This window comes from Mugil cephalus, chromosome 9 (genome assembly GCF_022458985.1).
Source record: "Mugil cephalus isolate CIBA_MC_2020 chromosome 9, CIBA_Mcephalus_1.1, whole genome shotgun sequence".
Taxonomy (NCBI): domain Eukaryota; kingdom Metazoa; phylum Chordata; class Actinopteri; order Mugiliformes; family Mugilidae; genus Mugil; species Mugil cephalus.
The window spans coordinates 16634479-16660340 of NC_061778.1; the positions used below are offsets into that span (position 1 = coordinate 16634479).

Sequence of the window (25862 nt, forward strand, 5' to 3'; positions counted from 1 at the left end):
CAAACGGAGAACCAAAGATACGCTTCACTGGCTTTTAGAATTTTACTGTGAACCCCATGTTGTTCTTATTTAGGATACGTCCATATTTTTATTCTTATTATTTTATTATTATTATTATTGTTGTTTTACTTGATTTTATTTGCCCTGTAACTTTGGTTTAAGTGATGATGCGCTGTTTACTCTCATTAAGATTTGGTATTCTATGAGATTCTATGGAATTAAGTATCATTAACACAAAGATTATTATTTACAGTTTATTAGCAGTTTAATTTTTTATTTTTGATTTAATCATTTATTCATTCAGCTGAACAATTGTAATTAACAACAAGGGACACACAAAGGCTTATCTGTTAATCAGGTGAATAGTATCTGTATCTATATCCAACCTGTCGGGTCGGCAACACGGACCACACTGATATTTATTTTTTTAAACAAAAACGTTAGATTATTAGAAACAAAACAAAACATCACACACACACGGAGATATCTGCATTCACCTTAGTCTAGACCAGTTATAAATTGAGCCTGAGATTATAAACAAAGCACACACACTCACACACACACTCTGCTGTACCTCTTCGCTCTATTTAGCCTCTATGAAGGCTAGTTAAAATCACAAATCTGCAGCAAACTGCTTGTGTTTGCCAGCACAACTTCACAGCTCCGTCACAGCTGCTGGCTTTCGCTCCGATGCTGGCAGTGATAGCCTGTGTGTGTGTGTGTGCTCGTGTGTATTTTCGTGTATTTGTATTTGCCTGTGTGTGTGTGTGTGTGTGTGTGTGTGTGTGTCTCAGGAGAGGCACAGCTCGTTGGTTTTCTCAATGGAGGCTGTCTCCTTCATTTGGCTGTGTGTGTCAGTGCTTGCGCACATGTGTGTGAGCAACCATCAGTAAGTGTGAGCGTGTGTGTGTGTGTGTGTGTGTATACACACTGTGAAAACAACCTGTTGGTGGGTTGCATTATATCTTGGCTTTCAAGTGTAGTGCAGTTTCCTATCAGCTCAATCTATCTAGTTTCCTTTTCCAAATCGCTACACATGCACATGAACAAACATGCTTACTTGTGTGTGTGTGTGTGTGTGTGTGTGTGTGTGTGTGTGTGTGTGTGTGTGTGTGTGTGTGTGTGTGTGTGCCCTTTCAGGATTTATGGTTGTTCACCACTATGGCCCAAAGTAAATGGATGACGTATTAGCCTTGTTTTCTCTCCTCCTATTGTCTCAGGATCATCTGGAAGTGTTTTAAACGTTGATGGCTCTCCGTTGCGGAAGGCTCTGAATCATTCAGAAAGTCCGCATAACAATATTTCCATTGTTTATTTATTGTTTTTTTTTCTTCCTTTCTTTTTTTTCTTTTTTTTTCTTTTTAACATCTCAGTGCTTTGTCCCCGTCTGCTCGGAGGCTTGAAAAAAGGAAGTCAGGGGAAGCAGAGGATTAGTTTGCAAAAAAAAAAAAAAAACAGTCAAAGGAATGTCATGGATAAGGCTCTTTAAATAAAAAAAAATAAATAAAATACAATAAATTAAATAAAATTGATTATAATTACCATTGGAGAATGTATGGTTTTATCTTTTTTATTTCATTATAATAATAAGAATAATTATTATTATTATAATCTTGTACCAGACTTGAAACACAAACGTAGAAAAAAATATATATATATTATAGTTACTTCTCTCTCTCTTACCCGCTTTATTTCCACTTCTTTGCAGAAAATTAGTTGAGTTGAGGTTAGTGCCAGAGGTTTCAGTGTTGAATGTGAACATTGGAGGGGTCCAGCTGACAGGAGAGGTAAACCAGCAGCAGCTTTGCATGTGCCCACTCTTCTTTGATTCTGGAGAAATTATCCTACCCTGTATTATTCCATTTTATCTCTAGATAAGGCATGGTGTAGTGTCAGTGTGCCTTTCTTTCAGCCTGTGTGTGCGTGTGTGAGCACCCGTACGCCACCCTGCGCTTGCGGGTTCATAGAGTGTGTCTGTCCTCATGCAGGATGTTGCTGCACACTGCTGCAAGTGAAAGTGTAGGTGGGTTTGTGACTGTATGAATGAAAGTAGACGTCCTTTCTAGAGCTTGTGTCTGCGTGTGCGTGAGGCTGCTCATCCCGCCGTGTGTGACTGCGGGTGCGTGTGTGTGTGCGCGCGCGCGCGTGTGTGTACGTGTGACTGTTTGTGTGTGTTTGTGTTGGCCGTGGCGAGCGGAGATCGATGGTCTGTAAAGTGGATTCCTTATTGGCCTGTTTGCTTTGGCAGCTCTTGAAAGAAGCCCACTGATTACACTCCCAGATGTGTCACACACACACACACACACACACAGACTCACGCATGCACTGTTCACTGTTGCTGACTTTCATGTCTGTTTAAGTGTATGTTGAAGAGGGAGGGGTTGGGGGGGGGGCCGAGGACACTCTTACCATCCTTCAACATTTTGCGCTGTGGGCAGGTTGCTTCTTCAGGTTTCACGAGTCGCTCTTTCTGGTTCTCTCTTTCAGTGCCTGTCTCCCTTTTCTCCCCTAATGAAACACAAGAAAAAGATTTGTGTGTGTTCTGAGTAAATATTGTGACACCGTTTGGTTCCTCTCAGGTTTTTTTTTTTTTTTTTTTTTTTTTGGTGTTTTGTGTGGGTGACACTCCAAAACTCTCTTCAGTCGCTTTGCCTGATAAAAGCATCACTGGGTGGATTAATGATGAATGGTTGTAAAGAGTCATTGGAAAAAAAACAGAGAACTGATGCAGGTTTAGCTTTATAAACAAAAAGCCTTTACATAATTACTTAAAAGTGTTAGTGTAAAATAAATAACTGAAATAACAAAATTCCCTCTATAAAGTATTTTATTTCAAACATGGACACGTTCCTGTCACTGTTATTGAAACACATTACATAACGTAGAGTGAAATGATGTTCACATTTGAAGTTTTAATGTCTTTAAGTTCTTTGTCACCAACTGAAGAAATGATATCAAAGAAAGGATTTCTCCCCCCATGTAAGATCTTTTTCACTTCAGCTTTCCTGTAGCCTGGTTCAGGGCGTGGTGGTGTATGGAACTGACAGAGTGGCTGTGACAGGATCTATGTGGCTAATTTTGTTAGCATGGAGTCCCTGCCTCCCGCCGGCATTTCATGCCAATATCAATGTAAAGCTTCACGGCTGCTAAGAAAGATGGCAGGACAGACAGGGAGTCAAAGGCTTTATATACTGTATATATGTATATATATATATTATTTTTTCCTGTACAACTCGTTGTGTGTGTGTGTCTGTGTCTGTGTGTGTGTGTGTGGCCCAATAAAAGCCTCGCTCCTGACATTTTTACTGCAGGTAAGTGGAGGGTGAATTTATGGTGCTTGTTTAGAGGCCTGAGGAGGCTTGGCTGGCCACGAGCTGGACACACACTTTTTTTTGTAGGAGTTCACTTTTCCAGCTCTAGTCGGAGTCTAGTTCTTACGCCGAGCTGAAACCACCCTCCTTTATTTTATTCAGAGACTGAGGCCTCAAACTCCACACAGCGCGCTTGCTCGTGGAGCGCGTCGGTGAACTATTGTGGACTTGTGCGTGGTAATTGCCTCGCGGTGCCTGTGAGTAGCACCTGTTTGCTTAATGTGTTTTGTGCTCACAGAAGTATCCTGAAATTTTACTTTCAAATGCTCGTAGACGCACGGCAAGACATTCGACTCCGCGGCAGTGAAACCACTAAGAGGAAGGAGAGAGGTTTGAGCAGACGGGAGAGGGCCCGGTCCGAGCGTGTGACAGGGAGAGCCGATAAATGGCTTTGGAGGGGCAAAAACAAGCGAGATGAGTCGGAAGAATAGACGAGGCCATTCCCAGGTGGCCGCTTGGCATCCAATGCAATTCGCCCCAAACTTGACGAGGAAATGAAATGGGCTTCCCCCTCCTTTCTGTCCGACATGATTAATTCCCTCTAAGATGCTTGCTTTTAGACCCAAGAGAAAGTCACAATAATGGAGGATTTATTCCCCTACAATGAAGAGGCTGGTGGAGTATGGTTGGCTTGTTTCATAACACTTCTCTCCCCACCTCAGCTGACTGTTTGAAGAAAAAAAAAAAAAAAAGAATCCTGCTTTTTGATTGTATTCATACTTGTCCCGGCTGTTGTTGCCATGCACAATCGAAGACGCAATACATTAATTGTTAAATGCAGAACGGAATGGTTGAGCTTAACCATAACCTGCTAGTAATGCAACTATACATCTCTCCGTCTATCCCCTCGGGCCTTCTCCGGGGTGTGATAAGGCCAGCTTAGCGACACATTAGGCGAGGCAGGGTGTTAAGATCAAATGGGATTGTGGAGGATTTCCAGGAACATGGGGCTGTGGCTTTGGTGCTGGGAATCCTCTTCATTTACCCCCCCTCCCCGAGCGAAAGCCACGCACAGTTCTATATTCATTCGGCACGCCACATAATGCCGTACCGTGCTTCTGTCCAGTCGGGGTAGAAGAAAGGGAACGGAAAACAAAACCGCAAAAAAACAAGCATACATACGCAGTCAATGCTGCCACAGATGGCCACATAACTTCAGAACCAATCCGAACCACTCGGAAACAATCCAAGCATTCATTCCCACTTCAAGCAGTTTTTAGCCAGCTGTAAAGATGTGAGAATGGAGTCAGGGTTTGAACTTTCTCTGCTTTTGCATGCAGACATTTTTTTTTTTTTTTTTTTTTTTTGCAGCACTGTGAATGCTGTCCAGGAGAGAATATCTGAAAATCTGCACTCAGATCTGTGTCTTCACTGTAAAGAATTATTGCATTTAGCCTCCCTGCGGGATGGCAAGATTGTTGCTCGACCTTCAAGTGTGGCCATTTGGAATAACTATAAAGACTTTCAGCTTCTGGTGCGGGAAGGTAAATGTTGCACCGACGAGTTTTTCTTCATATTCTGGACCGCGGGGGTAAGAGACAGGAACAGGAGTGTTGTCTTAGCAGGAAGTAGTGGCCTCCTATGTTAAATTCAGTAGTCAACCACTGTTTATTTTTGTGTTCACAGTGTTAACAGTAAAACTAATTATAGACTGACGGCACCAAAGAAATAAATCATTAATTTTCATATGGAATGTGTAAGCTCATTGGGAATGCAGACACCACACAGGTTTATCTGGCAAAAACATTGAACCTGACTGTAACACATTGGTCTTCAACAGGGGGTCCGTAACCCCTATGGGGTCCGCGAAGATACTGCAAGGGGGGTCGCAAAATCGTTGGTTGATTAGACATTTTTTATATATATTCATGTATTTATTTTAAATTTTGCCCCACAAATTTAAAGAGAGCATATTCAGTCCCCAGGTGAAACCCCATATGTGTATACTGTATATATATTTATGTCAGGTATGTTTATGTTTGGGCCAGTTGCATGGCCACCCTACTGTTGCACATGTTTGAAATAAAAAAAAAAAAAGGATATTTGAACCAGTGCATTATCTGCATTATTAGCTTAATACTGAATGCAAAATGGTAATAATAATAGTGTATATTATATATATATATAACAGCACTAGTTTAATATAGAACACATATAGTAGGTAGGGGGTATCTACCCTACTCTCTTCATCAGTTTGAGGGTTCGTGATCCGAAAAACATTGAAGACCCTTACTGTAACACAAACATGTTATTTCTACTCTGTTATTCTATGGTAATTCTGTGGTAGCTGCAATTATTGTCACCGTAACGATTTGTGAAATGGCGACTCATCGTTTAATGCACAACGGAGCAGTGATCTGATGACCCACATTAGCTCGTTTAAGGTATTTTGTTTAGGACACTGGTGTGAAATCACAGGATGCCATACTGCCATCACAGGGTCATGGACCCATTCCTGGAGGTTATTGGGAATTGGGTTTTGGGGAGGTTGTATATCAGTACGTCTGTGTTGTAAATAACAGTAAGATATTTATTTGTGCTGTGTTGCAACTCCAGTAAACAGTGAATAGCACAAGTTTATATTTGGATTGGAGCATTTCCCAGAAAAAAAAAAAAAAAAGAAGAAGAAGAAGTGAAGTAGAGTTGGTTAGATTTAGGCAAAAGAATGACGGCAAGGAAGGAAGCGAGCAAACTCGGTGTGATTGATAAAGGCCTGTGACCCTTTCACACACAGTTTGTAACACACAGGATGACAAGGCATGCGCACACACTTTCTCACTTACACGTATATACACAGACGGTGACACACATACACACCCTGTAATTGAATATTGTGCAGAAAGCAAACATTCTCCTGTAAACATATCATCTGTCACCTCTATAGCTTAATCCATATCCTTTATGCCAAATGGAGAAACACACCCTCGTACACACAACCCTGCAGCCTGTCAAACAAACAAATGAGGCTGGAGTCCCTGTGAAAGTCATCACCATGACCATCCCAGCTTCATCATCACGTTAGCCTGCTCCATTACACAGCAACACGATCTGGCCTGAAATCAATTAGCTGGCTATGCTAGCACCGTGAAGCGTACGCTCCCCAATCTTTGTTTTGGTTTGACGGAAAACAATGTCTAGCGTCCAGAAAGGAGTTTTAGTTGTGTGGGCGCCACGTCTCCTACCAGATGAAAGATGCTTTCTACCGGTTCTGTAAGGACGCTGGGTAAAGGAAAATTATGACTCTGGCTGTTTATTTATTTGATTTATAGTTTTAGGTATTTTATAAACATTTCCAATGGCAGTTTAAAAATGAACTAAATTACAACGATGACAGGCTTCCTGGTATGATACTATGTCATTTACAGGCGAGAATCAGAAACAGATAGGACCTCGTAGATTAAATCAATTTTCACCCCGAGCTGTTATCGGCCAAAATATTTCAGGACGCTTTCCGACACTAAACTGACTTTTCAGGTGAGAATGCGTTCGGGTAAAATATAGTCAGGTTATAAATAAAGTTTATTCGTGGTATCAATCATGGTCGGAACACACTTATGTGAAAGTGTCTGTTTCATAATTAAAAAAAAAAAAAAGAATGGTTATGTAAAAGGGAAACACTTGCGGATGTGTGAGATTGTCAGGCTGTGGTTTGTAAGCGTCAGCAAGAGTGATGGCGGCACCACGTTTGTGCGAATATACCTCATACATGCAGGCTGTTAGAGAATGCCTGCTCATTTGTCAGCAAACACACCCTTCCAAGGGGTCTGCTCAGTGTTAAAATATGGCCTCCTTCTAATCAGTGTCCCCTTCAACTCGTTATTAATGCCCTCTGGAAACCAACAACAGGACCAGGCGAAGGCGTTTTTCTCAGGCGACTTTAATTTTCCTTCCCTTTTCACCTCCGTGCTGTCTTTTTCCTGCGACGTTCATTAGTTCAACGGAACCTTCAAAAGGCACAGGAACAAGCCGGGCCACATTACCGGCTGCCACTTAGATTTGCCCTCAAATGTCAGTTAAGAGGAGCCAATGGCTCGCTTCACTCTATACATGCCATTGTGAAAGCAAGCATGTCGATACAGTAAGTTCCCTAATCACCATCAGCTGTTTTCTATCAGCATATTGAATTACTTCCCTCCTCTGCTGCTGTGTAAATTTGCAGTCGGGCCTGAATGAGCAACATTCTTTCTCACATTCACTAAACTTTATCAGAAGTATAAAAGCGTCTCATGCCTTTTGCGTCCAATGAACTCACTGTGTGTCTTAAGTTCTGTCATTTCCTGAGTTGGACATAGACGGCCGAGCATTTTCCTTCTGACACCAGACTGGACTTTGTTTTTTTTTTTATTATTATTAATTTGCCCTTTAAAACCAGAACGTATCGCTGGTGATACATTAAGCCACCCGTTTTTTTTTTAATTACCGTAACTCACGGTGATTTGAGTTTGAATTGACGGAATTCAAAGTGTGGCTGAACTCTGGGAAGTTGTGCTTTAGTCTGGAAGACCTTTGTGACATATCAAGGGATAACATCATTTTTACCAACATATTCCCCCAAACCACCATCTCTTCCTGCAGCTCCCCGGCCTCGCGTCGCTCCTCAACCTGTGTGTCATAATTACCATAATGGCAGCTCCCCCCCTCCCAGAAAGCGCAACTTCCCAGTGTTCAACCACACTTGAACTTCTGTCCATCTGTGAGTTACGGTAATTCAAATACCATAAACTTCTCCTTTTTTTTTTTTTCATGCTTAGACAGATGTTCAGGTCTTAAAGACTTAGGTAGAAACCATATTCATGCTAGTTCCTGAATTCAACTCAATACAGAAGATCATGGTGTGCTTCTAAAAGCATTATTTTGTTCTCTATGTTCAAGCAAGTTCTCTCTGGGTTTGTTTGTTGTTTGCTCCATATCACTGTGTGTTTGCTCAACACTTGATCCAACAAACGAGCATAATCAACTCCCCAGAAAACACACGAATATACATAATCCATGTTCACATGACCCAAGTGCAAACATATACATGCAAGCATATATGTTCTACACATCAGTACTCTGGTCTGTGGCCTAAAGCCTAACAATGAGCAAAGCGCTGCTGCTTTGACATGTCTCAGATTAACTTAGTGGCCGGTGTGTGTGCCTGTTTTGGTGTAGTCTCGTGAACTCCTGCAATTAACTGCGCACAGGTTAATGCGTCTTCATATCCAAATGCCATATGTTTTCGTGTGTGTGTGTGTGTGTGTGTGTGTGGTGGTGGTGAGTAAAGTGCCTTGAGGCAGAACTCGGTATTGATGGGGATTACTAACACTTAGCTGACACCACCGAGACTGCAAAGGGAGTAAATGATTTAGAAGCATTGGCCTTAATGTAATGAAAGAAAAGCCCTGCCTGTCAAGAAGACACACACATGCATACACACACACACACACACACACAACTACCTATGGGCGCTAATCCTGTGAGCTTACATCTCCATTAACACTAACCCTGCACCACAAACCTACTCCGCCAGCTAGCTAGCACTCTCAGTGTTTCCCTGAGGATATCAGAGACGCTCTCTGTCTCTCTGACACACACACAGACACACACAGCCTGGAGGGATGTCAGTACGGGTTCGCAGCGCTGTCATAGAAGCGGCTGCGTGTGTGAGCAAAAGTCTATTAAAAGTGTGTTTTTTGTGAAGTTATGTGTATGGCATGTGAATGGAGTCATTGTGCTGGTGTATGAATGAATGTACTCTGCCTTAACACCGTGCTGCGATATATTCAAAGCACAGGATGATGTACAGAGCGTTGACGTGACGGAGGTTCCTTTCTGCCCACAGCTGCATAAAACAAACTGGTGGACTTCATGTGTTCGGATGCAGGCTTCTCCCATCTTTTTACAATTAGTAACAGTCTACAGCTAATAAAAGCAAAAGCTGTCACTGTCAACACCTTTCTGACCGACAATCACAGTGTTCCTTCCTCATGAAAGTGTAATAAATAGAACATTTTTGAACAGTGCTTATACTTTGTGTCCATCTTTGTTTGCTACCGCTCTTTTTCATGCTCCTCTTTGTTGGCTAATTCTTATATTTCTTGCTATTAATAGTAGTTACTGTTAATAGCACGAAACCCACGGCAACCACTGGCTTATGCGTAAGTGTGATTTATTAAAATATTGTTGCATAAACTAGTGCTGCTGTACCCAGAACCTATGAAAACCAATCTGCCCGATCAAAAATACATCCACCAAAACCTCTGAAAAGTGTGTTAAGAACTTCACACACTCCAGCATTTGCATTTCTTCCAAAGCATGTTGGGAAATAAATAAACTGACGGTACAGACATTGAACAGGGTTCACCACCATGCAGCTTTTAAGCAAATTAGGTCGTGACTCAAAAATGTTCATTTTCCAAAAACAAAGGAATTCATATCCTGATATGTAGTATATACCACACACACACACACACATATGTATATATATTTCATGGAACTATATTTGCCACAACGCTGCGTTGCTAGATTTTATAGGTGAGCCCCATAAACTTGTGAATGTTGTTCCCACCTTAACTATCACCTGAATTACGACCTGTTTGTTGGTAACAGACTGTGCCTGTTTTCACAGCGCCGGCCTTCCTAGTATCACCACTTCACTACACTCTCACATACACTCACACACACCATTACTTGTTATACAGCCCCCATAATAAAGGAATTAGTTCGATCAGCCCCCTCGCACTAAAGCCTAATTGAATTAGTACTAACCAGGCATTAGCCTTTTTACTGCACAGGTAACCCAGAAACACCGGCATGAGCAGCCAGACCATTACACTTTTAAACATGTGTGCGTGCGTGTTATATATTTTCGGTGAGGACAGGCTCGCAGCATTGCTACTTCTCTAAGAGGCTGGTTTATTCTTGAATATGCTGTGTGTTGCATTTTCTGGAGACATCTGTCGCTTTAGTGTAGCCGCCACTGTGTTTTCAGTTTTTGGGCAATAATTATAGATTGCAAAGATCTTAATCGACAAGATGAGAAACAGATAAGGGGACATTTTTGTGTTGTGTCTTTCAGGTGTGTTCCATTTTTCAGAGGTGGATTTACCAAGCTCTGTTTACAAGACTGACTTTCTGAATTTTATCATTAGCAAAGTTGGCTGGTCAGCAGAACAGTCAGCAGAAGTATTATGGGACCCGAAACACAAAATTGTGAAGCCTTTGCCTTTCCATCATTTGCTTACTGTTATGATGTTAGACACCAAGAAGCTTCCAAAACTTGAGCTAATTACATGTAATGCATATCTGTTGCCATGGTTACCCACTTCAGTCACAGGCATTTATTTAGAAGGGGTTCACTGGAACTACTTGGTTTGTCAGACCAAGCTAGATAAGTAATGACACTACTGAACAACTCTGGAAATTCCTTGGAATGATTATTAACTTAAGCAATTTTATTTTGTGTTTTGTGGAAAAAAAAAATATATATATACATATATATATATATATCTTCGGGATTACGTTAAAACATCCGGGCTGGTACTTGTATTTGAGAGGTGATTGTGACACATCCCGCTGCAGTGTGATTAAATCTTTAAGGAAAGTAGCACTGGCTGGAGGGATAAGTAGGTTCAGTACATGGGGGTAAACAGCTGGGTGGAGAGTAGCTTTTAATCCCGCTGGGTTTTAACAAGATGGTGGGGAAAACAACCATCTTCCTCCGGGCCAACATCACATCCTCGCATTTCCGAAGACTTACGGACATAAATCAGAAAGAAAAAATGTGGAAGTCAGTGAACATATGTGGATGCCTGTGAGAAATCTGTGTGTTGTTTTGATCTGCCAGCGTTAGGCCAAGCATGCTCGCTCCTCTTCGCCTTTTACTGCTGACCTTTACTGCCACCGTTGTTTGCAGCACCTGCTTAGTGAAAATTGTATGTTGGCAGAGCAGTGCAGCGGCTTCAGTCACCCCTTTGTGTGTACACAGGATGCGTTCAGGCACGGCACTGTATGGCGTAGGTCACCAGTGTTTTGGCAGCGCTCAGAGCCCGGCACGTAATCACTTTAGGTCAGCTACACTCACATACGTACATGGAAAGCTACATCATGACAGCCTACCTTGTGAGCTGATTCATTCCTGATATAATAGGAGACTAAATCAGGCGGAATGAGGGTAATGCTCAAAGTTCCTCTCTTTTCATTACACTCTTAACATGTCTCTGCTGTGGCTCGGGATGAAAACCACTGTCTAATTTACACAGAGAGAGGGCATTTTGTCCTTAAATTACTGTTAAAGAAACCAATTTGTCTTAGCTGGCTTAGCTGCGGTGCCTCGTATTAGTTTTAATTGAATGTTGCAATGCGTTATTTACACAAAAAAGCAGAGTTTGTCCCCTTGAATGACTGTATTCAAATAGTTTCCGCCTTCAAACAACTTCACAAATGCAGAGCATCAGTTTCAGACTAAAATCTGAAGGGCGGTCAGTATCTGCCTCCAAACGCCCATATTGGTCAAAGCCTGGTCTGATAAATGCGAAGCTCTTCCTAACCTTCTTCCAAGCTCTTATCATCCAGAAAAGCCACGGCAGTCGAAACCTTTGATCTGCCCGGCTCACTGGCTATCAGGGAGCAGACTACTGTGTGTGCGTATGTGTGTATATACCCCGAGGCCTGGCCAATCTCAGCTCCGCTGCGGGCCAGTGACAGGTGCTAATGCTGGGGCGAGAGGTTGCACGGGCCTCCGTGCTCCCTACTGTGATAACACTGACCGACCTCCAAAAAGCATACAATCACACACACTCACTCTCTCTCTCTCTCTCTCACACACACACACACACACACACACGCACACACACACACACACGGGGGCTTCGCTTCCTGATAACTTCACTTCAGAAGCAGCCTGCGTTTGTGTGTGTTGGATTGATTTTTCAAGCCTTCCTTCAAAGCCTTCCTTGACAAGTCTGTTAGATGTGTGTCTGCCTGCATGCGTGTGTGTGTGTGTGTGTGTGTGTGTGTCAAACAACAACCCTGTGTGTTGCCTTAGAGGTGATATGAGGTTATTATGTTTTGCACGCTAGTTGATTTAATGCTGGATAACTGGGACGTGAGAGTGCGTCTTTGTAGACGCCGATTGAAATTTGTAGCCCCGAAGGCCCATCTGGACAAGACAGCTTAGTGTTATAGAATGAAGTGTGGCTTATTGCTTATAAAGATGCAACTCACTAAACCTTAGCTGACCATTTTGGCTGATGTTTTGCATGCCTGCGTGTTTAAAAATGTAATTAAATCAACATTTCCAAAAATGTTCACACAAGCCCCAGTATGGGCAGACTCGCAGACAGATGGATTTATTTTTTCTCCGGCCCTCGTGGCATTCATGAGAATAACTGGCTATGAATTTTAATCATATGGCACATTGCCTTAATTGTTTTGTAAGAATTTTCAACACTGTCAGATAAACAGGTATATCAGTGCTGGTCATTTAGTTGAGTCAGAAAGGGAACACTTCAAAATACCAGTCACCCTGAATCTGTGTCCTTGCACATCTCCCATCTACTTCCTGCTCTCACACAGGCTGGTTATGCTCATAGATACTCGTCATTCCAGGAAAGGGGAATCTCTTCTGTCCTTGTCTTCACTTTTTCCTTTGATGTCATCCTGTCTGCGGTCTCACTGGGTTTTGCTGATACCCAAAAGACCACTAGAGAAACATTCCTGTGTGTGAGTGTATGTGTGTGTGTGTCTGTGTGTGTGTGTGTGTGTCTGTGTGTGTGTGTGTGTGTGTGTGTGTGTGTGTGTGTGTGTGTGTGTGTGTGTGTTGAACAACACAGATACAGAGTTAATGGTCCAAAGAAGTTATTCGATTAGATTTGAGGGCCAAAGCTCACTGGTATCGAATGAATACTTTGTACTATGTTTCACTCTAATGTCTCAAAGGAGACTATTAAAGTTTCATTTAATTTACTTTATAATACTGCAGTTATTCACACTTATTTTCACCACTTTTATTGATCTGCTGAAACTAATTCAACTGATCTCTGGCAGAAATGGAAGTAGAAAAAAAAAACTGTACGACTTGTTCGGTGACAGACTGTAGTTCTAAAACATTCAACATTCATTCATGAGTCCTTAAGATGCTAACAGTATTTGGCGGTCACGATTAGAAGTTAAAGTTTAGTTTAGGGATATAAGCCAATCAGCCACAACATTATGACCACTGACAGGTGAAGTAAATAAAGTTGACCATCTTGTGACAATTTAACGTTCTGCGGCGCGACTTTTGGACCTGACATTCGTGTGGATTTTACTGAGACGTGTACCACCCTACACCTACACCAACCACCCCGCCCCTGGAGCACTGACACTCCTTAATGGCAGCAGCCGTCCCCAGCAGGATGCAGCCTGACACAGACACACACAAAACAGCGCAAGGCGTTGACCTGGCCTCCAAATTCCCTAGATCCCAAACTGCCAGACACCACAGGACACACTCAGAAGGTGTTTTGTGAGGCACAAGGGAGACCTACACCTTATTAGGAAGAAGATGGGCCTGATTGGTGTATATACAGTAGTTAGTAAAGAGTCTGCTCTCTTGTATTCATATAGTTATTTTATTCCTATTGGTTCTCAAAGTGCACACACTTCCACACAAGGACACTTAGGTATGTGTTCCATGTAGTGGGGATTGAATGGACAGCCCTACCTGCTGAGTCACAACCTCTGCCAGCTGTCCCCACTCAGAGGTCGGGAACTTTAAGATGCTGCATGTGCTCACTTCAGTCTGTGTGTTTCTGTCCAGAAACACCTGGAAATTGTAACATCAAAGTTGTACCGTCGGAGTTCCAGCTTTTTTTTTTGTTTTATTTTTTTGGTCTCTTTAGCTATGCTAAATAGCGTGCGTCTCAGATTAGATGTACCTTTCACCGTCCTCCTTTAATGCTTGCGCGTCGTGCTCCATCTCCCACTGTCAAACAGTAATAATCCAAATTGTATTACAAAAATGATGTGCTTGTTTGATTTTGTAATTTCCTGTGCACTGCTGCGTGTTGCATATTTCCTGGGTGTCAACAAGAAGAGAGATGCTGATATGCAGAACTGATAGCGATGATGATAATCTGGCTTTCGAGCCATGAAGTCATGTGTTTGTGTAGTTGTTTTCTAGCATGGTGAGTCACAGGAACACCTTACAGCTACCATCGCTGCTAAATCTTCCTTTATCACCTCCCAGTGCTTGCAGGCACTGTGACCTAGTTAATAGAGAAACTCTAATAAAATAAACCAGTTGTTTTGGTCTGTGCATGCCTGACTGCCTGCCCTGCTTGTCACACACACACACACGCACATTCAAAGACACACACACACACACACACACGCACACAGAAGCTGGCTGCAGACTCTCTGGCTCCAAAGTGCAAGATCTCTCTGATTGCAGAAAATAAGGCAGACAGAAAGGAGAAAAGATTAAGATGTAGTTCAGGCCTGTGCTGATGTGCTTTGACAGGCATGAAGATTGTGTTGTCCTTAGACATTGTTTGTTTGGTGCGTGGGTTTGCGATTAGCTGATCTGCTGGACTCCAATGGAACTAGTGTGTCGTACATGCACTTATGATGTTCTGGGGGGGAGTACCTGCTAGATTCATCCTGAAGAAGCACACGGAACGATTACCAGTCAATCTAAATTCTCCACTTTGCACCCAGGTTTTAGTCCTGCACTGATACACGCAGATTTTTCCAGGCTGGATTTTCTTATAATGTGTTTGGTCATGCAGCTTTTCATTTTCCCTCCTGACATCACTTGAAATTCCTCTAATCCTATCCTAGACTTCTTCATCATCTCATACCACTGGCACATAACTGCCCGAGGCCGGTGCCAGCGGTCAAATGACACTACAAAGTGTCACTTCTGTTTCGCTCAGACTTTACAAGAGAGGGATTCATACCCTGATCCATTTACTATCACGTATCTGATGATACAGGTCTTTTTTTTTTTTCTTAATGTTTTTGGCTGCAGAATATTGATGCGCTTTACTCACTCTCAATGGTCACTTAATGTAATTATATTCACCTTCAAAACGTCAGGTTGGCCTTGATTCTGCTCATCAGCCCAGAACGTCCCTAAATTGCATAACACAGCAGACGCAACTGTTACTTTCGTATCTAATTAGCGGTAAAACTATTCTTAACCCTTTGTGTCTTTGTTTCTGTTTGCAGGGCAGTTTGATGGACGCGGTGTGACCCTGCTGGAAGTGTGTGGGAGCTGGCCGGAGAGCTTCGGCGTGCCCAGGCACAACATCGGATCAGCGGACGCCAGCGACGAAGGTCTGCGGGAGAGACTGGCCGATGCCATGTCTGAGTCCCCCTCCAGGGACATAGTGGGCTCTGCTACAGGTCAGTGAGGATCATTTTGTCATTGTGAAAATGATGACGTTTAGTGGACCTGCCAGTCATGTGACACTCTGTAAAGGCTGCAATCTAATCTCTGACATGGTTTTATTCATGTCCTAATAAAGATACGGCTCACGTTGAAGAATAGGTCAAACCATTTCCTTTTTTTATTTATTCCCCTTATTTTTAGCAGCCTTTCAATTCAGCGTTGCAATTTAAATAGCTTCTTTTTAGTGGTAGCTTCTTAACACAGCTCAACTAAATGGTTTTTCAGAGAGACATTCATACAAAGAAGACGAAAGAAAGCTGTCCAGTTTCCTTCTCAAAAAAAAATGTAAGCAGGGAAGTTGGATAAATGGGAATGTTAGAGGAAGGCAAAATGTTTTTTTTTTAATTGTATATAATGACTGACTCACTGCTTTCAAACTAAAATTTGTGAACCTTTCCTTTAATGTAAATATCAACCAGGTCTGTCACACAGTCATCACTTGAGCGGATCAACAAAGCCCAAATGTTACACGTCAGAAAAGCATAAACATATTATGATCTAAAAGAAGTGCATTGAAGAAAGGGCTTTGCAAAAAAATCGTGCAAAATGATCTCTTGGACGTTTAATGAGCTTGAACACTGCAGTTTTTTTCAAGTACTGATCCTGGTCAGAACTTAAACAGATCTAGAGCGGCCGACTGACTTCCTCGCTGTGGCATTACCCGGCATACAGCGCTGCCTGGTCCAGGTCCAGTGATGGATTAGCACGACTCTAGTAGGATGTTCTGGTTGTCTGTCTGTGCGCGAGGTTTTGGCATATCTGCACATGCCTCGCTTTACTTTGAGGCTTCCTGCTCGTGCGCGTGCGTATATGTGTGTGTGTGTGTGTGTGTGTGTGCGTAGCAGACATGCCGCTGGCCCTGATAGTCCAAATGGTTAACTCGTTTAGGAAGCGGCAGTGCTCTCCCTTCCAACCCCCCCCCTGCCCATCCCACCCCCTTAAGTGAACAAGAGCTCCTTTGATTTAAATGTCTGTGTGTGCGTGTGGGGGGGTGGGGTGGGGGTAGGGGGGGGGGCTTCATGGAGTCAGCCACAGGGATGGGGTGTGGTGGAGAGGGTGCTAGGGTAGGGGAGCAGGGGGGGTCACAAGGACCTAATGGATTTAGCATCGACTAACCCCACCCCCTCCACTCCACCTTTATGAACCATCCCTAGCCCTATCCACCCCCCGTTAAGATTTAACGTCATTTGTAGCTTCTCTCTCTCCCCCTTTCTCTCTCACTCTCCTCATCACTCCTTTTTACCCCCCACCCACCCATCTCCCTCTCTGTGTTTCTTCATTAGATTACATGTTGGAGACTCCCGGACACTACTAGTCAGTGGCTTCTTGTTCTCGCCCCTCTGCCATCGCGTCCCTTCTGCCCCCCCCACCCCTTTAATGCAACACAAAATTCATTACTGATCACATTACATCAAAATACACCCACGATACAGATACACACACACACACACACACACACACACACACAGGCGCACATAATCACTCTCTCTTTCCTGCGCCTTGTATCATGCCGAAGACATCATCCCCAGAGAATGTGATGGACTCGTTGGTTCCCTGATCCATTCATACAGACAGAGAGGCTTCAGTCTCTGTAGGCTAATCTAATAGCACCGCGCTTCTGCACTGTAACGTATAGGAAATGTCTCCGTGTCTGATGTGAGGAGGAGAAAGCCGTGCATGTCAAGGAGCTGTGAAAAAAAAAAAAAAAAAAAAAAGGAACCTGGTTCTGTTGGCGTCATCCATCTTGGTTACCGCATGATGGATGGATACAGTAATTCTGATAAGCTGTTTATTGAAGAGGTGGTCCATAATAATACAGACTCTACATGACAAGCTTTAAGGGTTTGTTCACTCTTATACAAAAAAAAAGTGAAGCCATGATTTAACTTTATTTATCTCAGGTGTTTTGTATTTTAGATGAACCAACCTTTGACACTTAATTCACAGACTTTTATTAGAAAACATTTTTTAATGAGTAGATAGAAACTGCACAATGATAAACCAACAACTTAAAGTAGAGGAAATACATATATTATTACAAAACATAAGGTAAAGTACTGTAGGTCTCATTTATTCTACACTGGGAAATTTTAGTGTCCTAGGAGAGTAGAGTAGGAATGAAACAGTGTTATTTTCTGTGTACGCCAATATAAATACTTAATACTGAATTTGGGGTTGATAGTGATTTGCTGACTGTAAGTAGATGGAAAGTATGTGAAGTGCTGTATTTGTAAAAAAAAGAACAGTGAAAATCGAATCACAACCTAAAGATTTAGATTCACTGTAATGAAAGCGAGCAGAAGGCCAGACACATCCATTTAGTTGAACATGTTTGCGGTTACCGTGAGTTGTTTCGCTCCCCCTCATGAATAGTCAGGAGAAGCAAGAAGGGGAAGTTAGAGGAACAAATGGAGCAGACACACAGCGCTGTGTGCACTGCCTGTCCGTCACGAAACATGTGTGTTGGCTGTCTGCAGCCGAAGAACACAAACACCAAAAAAACTCCCCAGCAGTCAAATTCATTACGGTAATTCGGGATGAAATGGAATCGCACCGTGGCAAGAACTCATATCCTAGACATTACCACTGATAGAAGCTATATCAAATCCTGGTCTTGTGCACCAGAGCCCCATCAATCCTCAGACCTCAGACCTCAAGATATGTAGATGAATAAATGAACCACCCAGGGATGTGAAGTGCTACGCATTTCATTCATTTTCTTTTTCCTACACAGGCATTGCAAATAATAAAAAAATAAAAAAATATATATATATATTCTTGGCCCTGACTCCGAAGATCTGATTTCCTGTGGCTTTCAATTGGAACAAGGCAACAGTCGACATGTCATCCCGAGCACATATGATCCACATATGATCCACACATGATATACTCCCCTCTGGGTTAAAGTGAGACGCACAGAGGGTTTTCTTTTTTTTTTTCTTTTTTTTTTTTTTTTGCGAGATCTGTGGCATTCAATTAATTATTTACAGTTGCAGGGATTTCCATGATAATATATGTGCACTTAAAGTGTTTCCGTTGTGAATAAAACTGTGTATGGTGTTGTTTAAAGGCTGCCTGTGTGTGTGTGCGTGTCTTGGCGTGGGACTTAGATGGGCAGAGGCAGATGGTATCTTGCTCAGTGTCTCAATTTGCTGGGAGCTGTGGCCCCAGCGCTTAGACACACACACACAGCACAGCGGAGCAGTTAACACAGACCTTGAACCTGATTGCAAGCACACACGCACGCACACTCTTACCTCACCTATACGCACACACAGCCCCCACCCCACCCCCCCTTCTGTTTCCTTGTCACACACTTCCACGCAACCGCGTCTGAGTTCTCTGTAAACTTTTCAAACTCTTATACACAAAGCAGTCTCAGTTTATTTATTTTTTTTAATGGAATCCCAATGATCTCTATTAAGCTACGCAAAGACTTCGCCATAAAATGCGCACTGAAATAGATTTGGAAGGAAACGCAGCAGCAAACAAGACATTTTTCCCTCCCCATGTGTCTCCTCACACACATTCAGAGGATCTCTGAGCCGGAATGCTTGCTGATGTAACAAATCACCGTCTCTCTGACATTCTCCTCCAACACACACACGCGCGCACACACACACACACACATGCTCTTTCGCAGATTCACAGGGAAAACAAAGCCTCCAGTCAGGGTAATGGGGCTCTCACGCTAAGGCCGAGACCCAGCGTCGCCAGCTCGGAGGGCAGGTGACACTCACTTAGAGAGATGGATGGATGGACAGAGGGAGAGAGAACAGAAGATGAAGAAGAAGGGAGTGGAGGGAGAGGGGGGGAGGAGGGGGTCACCACTGACGACTAAAACACACTACGGCTGAAATTAGATTTGGCTGCAATGATATAATGTTGCTAACTAGATTTGCCTTATTGGTGCCTGCCCAACATAAATTCCATTGAAGCCATATGGAGAGTTTGTATCTCAGCTGAGAGCAGCTCCGGCTCAGGAACAATGGCACTTTTTTTTTTACGTCCGGTCACTCGCATCATGTCATTTCACAATATACGGAACAGTTTTTGTAAGTGGTGGAGTATGTTTATTCTGTCCCCGTCTTTGTTGGGTGCTTATAGCCATGGTGACGCTCGTCTAGAGATACCAGACGCTCCGTGTTTACTGCAGGACATGTAAACGGTGCCATAACTAGTTGAATCATTGCGGTGTTTTCCTTAATCTGCCTCAGACAACAGCTGAATAGTGACAGAGCATTTGTGCTTTGCTCCAATGACTCGCCACACTGCATTTTTGATTTTTTATTTTTTTTTGCTTTTAATACGTGTATTCTGTTTTGAGAAGTGTTGACTGATTTCAAGCCAAGTGCTCGTGATTTTGATTAGATGCCAGAAAGTGATAAATGTTTCCAGTAAATCAATATATCCCAAAATCCCCAAACCCCCAGACTGCACAATGACACCATATATATGAGGTTTGTTACGAGATTTAATGAGATCTCATTCTGGGAAAAATGCAAAAATAACTGTAACTGTAACTTCACAGGCTGAACTGTGATGAACTAAATGTGTCCTGCTTTGATTCAATCACGCCTATGGGTCGAGGCACCCAGAAGTCAATCAGTAGTCACAGCCTGAAATGATTCTTAAACTGACAGAAATAGACTGGTATAGAGTAATTTTTTCAACTTTACTGTGATAATAAACATTTACAGGAGAGCTTTTTGTTCTCCAAGGGCAGTTATGAAAGAAAGTCATCTCCTTTTCTCTACTAATATGATCTTATCAAAAGTTTTCTGATTAATTAACCACCCAAAAACTGAAACTATTTCATCAACATGATTAAATTAATAATTAAGTAAAACCATTTAGGGCTAAAACTGTGTTCCACCACAGATGGAGGACACTGCCGTTGCGTAGATTTCCAACCTACCTGTGATTAATGAAATTATATAGGTCCAAGCTAAGTGAAGCAAACCCGTGGTCCCTGGCGGTTTCCTGCTTTCTGTTTGTTGTCTTTCAGCCGTTTTGATCCATCGCAGGGTTCGCGGTGCAATGCGTCTTATTCACTTCAGCTAAACAGACCTGTGCTTTTCATGTTGCTGTTCTCTCACTGCATCTTTTCATCGTTTCGTTTTAACCGGATGCGTTCGCTCACTTCAAAAAAAAAAAAAAATGCGTGTTTGTTTCAGCGTGCAGCAAAATGTCTGAATGACTTATATCCCGTGTTTAACTTGGTCAAGCCTGCATCCAACCTGACGTTAATTCGTCTCAGACATGTACTATGAGAACATCCCGATAAGAGCCCGAGATGACTCTGTATGTATCATCGCAAGTCATGGAATGAATATAGATAATGGGTAATGGATAAATATCCTGCACTCATATTTGTTTTTCATGTTGGAGTGCTGCGTTGTGTGTGATGGATGAGGTAAAGTTGCAAGGGACCACCCACGCCCAGCGGGTCATGTGCAGCTCTGTTGGAGTCAGCTCAAAGAAACCAGGAGTAATAATAATAATAATAATAATAGTAATAATAGTACGACTGTCTGACCAGAACAGAGCTCAGCTGGCTCCCTCAGCACCCGACTCAACACAAATATTTAGGGGAGCCTTATCAGCGCAAGAGAGGTTTAGAGCATGTCATTTGCTCTGTGTGTGTGTGTACAAAAGTGTGGATGCATTGTTTTTTTTTTAAATATATTTCTGTGCTTGTATGGGGATAGATATGAATGCACAACCACACATACAGTACACCTGTACAGCACACAACCATTTCACATCTCTACTGTATATTTACTTTAATGTGTGCGTATGTATGCGCTTAATGTATACACCAGCGTGTCAGTGCGGGCCTCTATTTTATTAGCTATACCCTTGACATACATGTGTGATAATGCATGCAGCTTCTATAATTGTGTGTATGTACGCACAAGTGTTTGCAATTACAGCATTTGAGTTTATGCATAAGCATGTGTTGATGGATGATGGATGTTTTTTTCTATCAACTACCTAAATATCTACATGTGGTCATACACAGCGTATAGTGTACATGTGGTATATACAGTATGAGAAGGAGCCTGCGCTACCTCTTAACATCACATTATTTATGAGGTAGTAGACGGTGGTCTAAACAACTTAATAAGTGGAAATTTCACTGTTAGAACCTCGACTGTACGCTCCTGGCTTAGCGACACGCTGTATGTAAGTTTTGGGAGGGTTCCACTTCACTTCTGATGTTATCAGCTCAGAGAAAACATTAGCTGTGCGGCCATATGCTGCCCCGTATGTGTGTGTGCGCAAAATTTGGGAAAAGATGAAGAGAGTCTGAACTTGGAGAGGTCTGTTGATGTAATGTCTTGGTGGTGATTGAGGGTTTCCGCTCAAAAAGAAAAAGAAGCTGTGGGCATGCATTTGTGAACATATGTAAGCGCGTTGGTTTCAGGACTTGGCGTCCAGCTATCTTAAAGAGACGACACGTTGCTGCTTATCTCTCTCACCCCATTTACTAATCGATATTACACTAGACGGCATTGTGCGTTAATAGCACGCTATTTTTTTTTTCCATTTGGACCAAGTGTTCATTTTCCTTTTGATGAATGTGCACTGTATATTACAATAACCTATCAAATAAAATACTTTATTGTTTTAATCCCACTGGCAACTGCTAAGAGCCTGTAATCTACTGTATGCATCTAACTGGTGTTGGGCTCCTGACTGGAAAAATGTAATACATTACTCATTACTGTTAGTCATTTCTGAAGCTCTATAATTGCTTCAGTTATTAGTCCCCGTGGGCAGTAATTGGTTCATCCGTTTGTTATTTTTCTGGTAAATGTCCAGATTTGGGCTTGTCTTCACAACAGCCTGGAGAACCTTTGTGTTGGTAAACTGCTGCTGTCATCTTTTTAATTTAACTGGTAGCTTTCAGCAAAAACCCCCAAATGTCACCTGATTTCTATTCAGAGAAATTAAAGTACTCCAAGATGTCATATTTCTACCATTCCTTCATCATGTTATTAGTTGGTCCATAAATGTTTGACGTCTTTGATGAATTTTAGACGTTTTCCAACGTTTAACCATGATGCTATCCTTGGTCTACATTGAAAGTACCCAGCACTGCTTTCGGTAATTATGATTATGTTGTAAGACCCTTACATGCCCACACATTACGTATGACGTGAAGTAAAATGGGACACACCGTTGTCCATTTTGTGTTGTAATTATTATTGCAGATCAAACTGTGTACTGGCTAACACTCCAAATTTTCAAATTACCTCAGATTCACCACAGCACGGAGACTAATTACTCAATGTTGAGCCAACATTCATACCATGTCCGCTTACCAACATAAATCTAAGCCTTTTGTGTTCCTATTTTTGGTGGAATACAGACTTTAAATGTAGACTTTATTTTGGCAACATCTGTCTTAGCTCCTCAACAAGAAGACAAAAAACAAAGCCTAGTAGTCTTCCATCTGACTGCTCGTTCAGACCAGCGCTGGCTGCACTAAATCTGTGTGGCTATCTGAAAGGTAATGCAAGCTGAGGTAATGGTGGTGCACTTAAGTGGTAAATGTCAGCATATCATCACAAAATATTTCCTGGAATTCACAGACTGAGTGTTCCATTTGGAATTCCCCTTAACAGATGTTAGCACCACTGATTCGTATGTTTTTAAATGTAAACAAAATCAACTGATGTGTCATGTTCAGTGTTTAGTGATTACTTAATGATAATGTTCTTTTTTTTTTTACACTTACATTTACATAATATTGCATTGAGCAGATATAGTCAGACTGTAGCTAATTTAACCACCCAGACAACTTTACAATAGTGTGATGTCAATGTGCTGCTCTTGTCAGTATAAAGTTGTTGATCCGAGCTTATGAACTCTCTTTAGGCCTGAGGCCATGTAAGCAAACTGTGCAGGAGAATCATGTCGTCTTTTTTTCTATTATGTAAAAATGAATAGCCGCTTTAATTTTGCCATTATATAAATAATTCCATACAAAACCTCATTAATTGGTCTATTAAGGAAACATGGAAACTAGTCTGCACGCCTGCTCAGACAGCTGTGCTATTTAATGGTCGTACAATACATCCTGTATTTGAATTGGCTGCACACTCCTTTCACACAAAGCCGCGGTATTATCCAGCCAACGGACTGGTTTCTTTGCTATTCAGCCTTGTTTTACTACACTGATACCTATCATAAGAACAACAGCGAGCAAGGATGGGTGGATTCCATGTGTGTGTGTGTGTGTGTGCACCAGTGCATGTGCATGTGTTTTGGGGAGGTGGGGGGGGTTCTTGGAGGTCCGTCTTTTCCTATCAATCACTCCAGATTTCTGCTGACTTCAGTTCTAGTCATAAACACATAACCATACAATAACACACACACACACACTACGACATGCAAGCAAACTTTGCACATAACCAGGTCAGCATTATGCTGACTAGCTGCCACAGAGATACAGCAAAGGTGTATTGAATTGGTGACGTGAAACTTGCTTCGCACCACCTATACCAACACTATACCAAGCTTTTTTTGATCACTTTTTCTTGCAGAATACAAAAACGAACACTTTTCCGCAAAAAAAAAAAAAAAAAGTTTGCAGCTCAAGTTAGCATATAAAGTTGTTATGTGTCATTGATCTGTATTCATACTCTATGCATGAAGACTTGTTTGGGTTAAGCAAAAACCAAATAAGGTTTTTATCAAAGCACTTTAATGACTTGCCGGCACAGGACAGTTTCTATTTATTGCTCTTAGAGCTTGTTTGCTCTTTCTGGTTCTAACACTGCTTTGTTATTTTGACTCATAAGAGCAAATATTTTGTGCGTGCAATTTGACTTTGGTCACTGATAATAGCCAGATTTCTTTCCTATTAACCACTGATTTATCAGAGAGCATGAGCCTGGTTTTCCACTATTAGCCACAGTGTGGAAGTGTCTGCAGCTGGAGTGGAAAAAAAAAGACATGGTCAGGACTACTTGTTTCACTGCGTTCACTTCAGCGACGTTTACTTTTATATTTATTGGTGTGATGTTCTGCTGTGTGGACGGTTGCAGAAAGGTCCTGGTATTAGCATGACTCCTGAGTTATCTGATCTCAACCAGGCTGATTAAAGTACAGGTGTGGACACATTTGAGATTTGATCTCCTACATGTCCTACACCTGCTGCCTACTCAGTTGGAGTAAGTTCGGTATATTCTTCAATAATGATGACCCCTGCCCTTAATTTCTTTTTTTGCTTTGTATCAAATTGTATCAAAACTTAGACTAGGAATTGTGGGATAATCTGAACTTTGAGACTATACAACTCCTCTTCAACACTTTGCATCATGTCCGTCATGTGATGACACACACACAGCAAACAGTGTGTGCTGTTTGTGGCTCTGAAGCGGTGGTCGGTAGCGAAGCATTAGAGACATCAGCTGTTATGATTTTCTACTGCGCCTCAGATCACGCTGGTGGTTATTTGCATAAAGAGCGTGAAACTGTGATTGGATCTTGAGCTGTAAGTGGCTTACGTAAATGCACGCATCTGAAGCGTTATACTTGTTATGAGATCACTCAGGACACATGTTGCACTCGGTCTGAATACCGTGTTGAATTCTCCTCCACTCGTTGCCATGGTCTGATTAGTATCAGTGACATGCAGCTGTGCTGTTTAGGAAGTGTGATGAAAACAAAGTGTGCCTTTAAGGCAATAAGAGCTGAGGTAGTTCACGAGGAGTGTGGGTTTAGCAACTACTTTCTGACTATATCATGTATAATAGCAGAGGATTTACCAAAATACGTAACTCAAGGTCCAGGAAATAGCACTAACCAACATTATAGACAGTAAATATAAAAGTTAAATTATAGTATATAATAAATATATTTTTGATATTTTGATATTGAAGTAGTATTTGTTCACTTAAGAGATAATTTTATTTGTTGTAATGTGTTAAATGTAAGCCATGAGCTCCTGGTTGACTTAAAACCTGTAGCAGCCTGATTACAGGAAAGATTTTTGCATTTTAAGATTTTTGCATGAATGGATAACAACATAAAGATAACTCGTGGCCTGGATTTTATATATA

General features: G+C 42.0%; 1 protein-coding gene across 2 annotated transcripts in view; it reads left to right on the top strand.

Annotated features, from left to right (window-relative positions):
* bcas3 (BCAS3 microtubule associated cell migration factor) overlaps positions 1 to 25862 on the top strand; it is a 282772-nt gene that overhangs the window by 239203 nt on the left and 17707 nt on the right. For both annotated transcript variants that reach the window (XM_047593528.1, XM_047593529.1), the window contains one exon: positions 15564 to 15740. In XM_047593528.1, coding sequence (XP_047449484.1) covers positions 15564 to 15740 — 177 coding nt within the window. The remainder of the gene's footprint in view (positions 1 to 15563; positions 15741 to 25862) is intronic.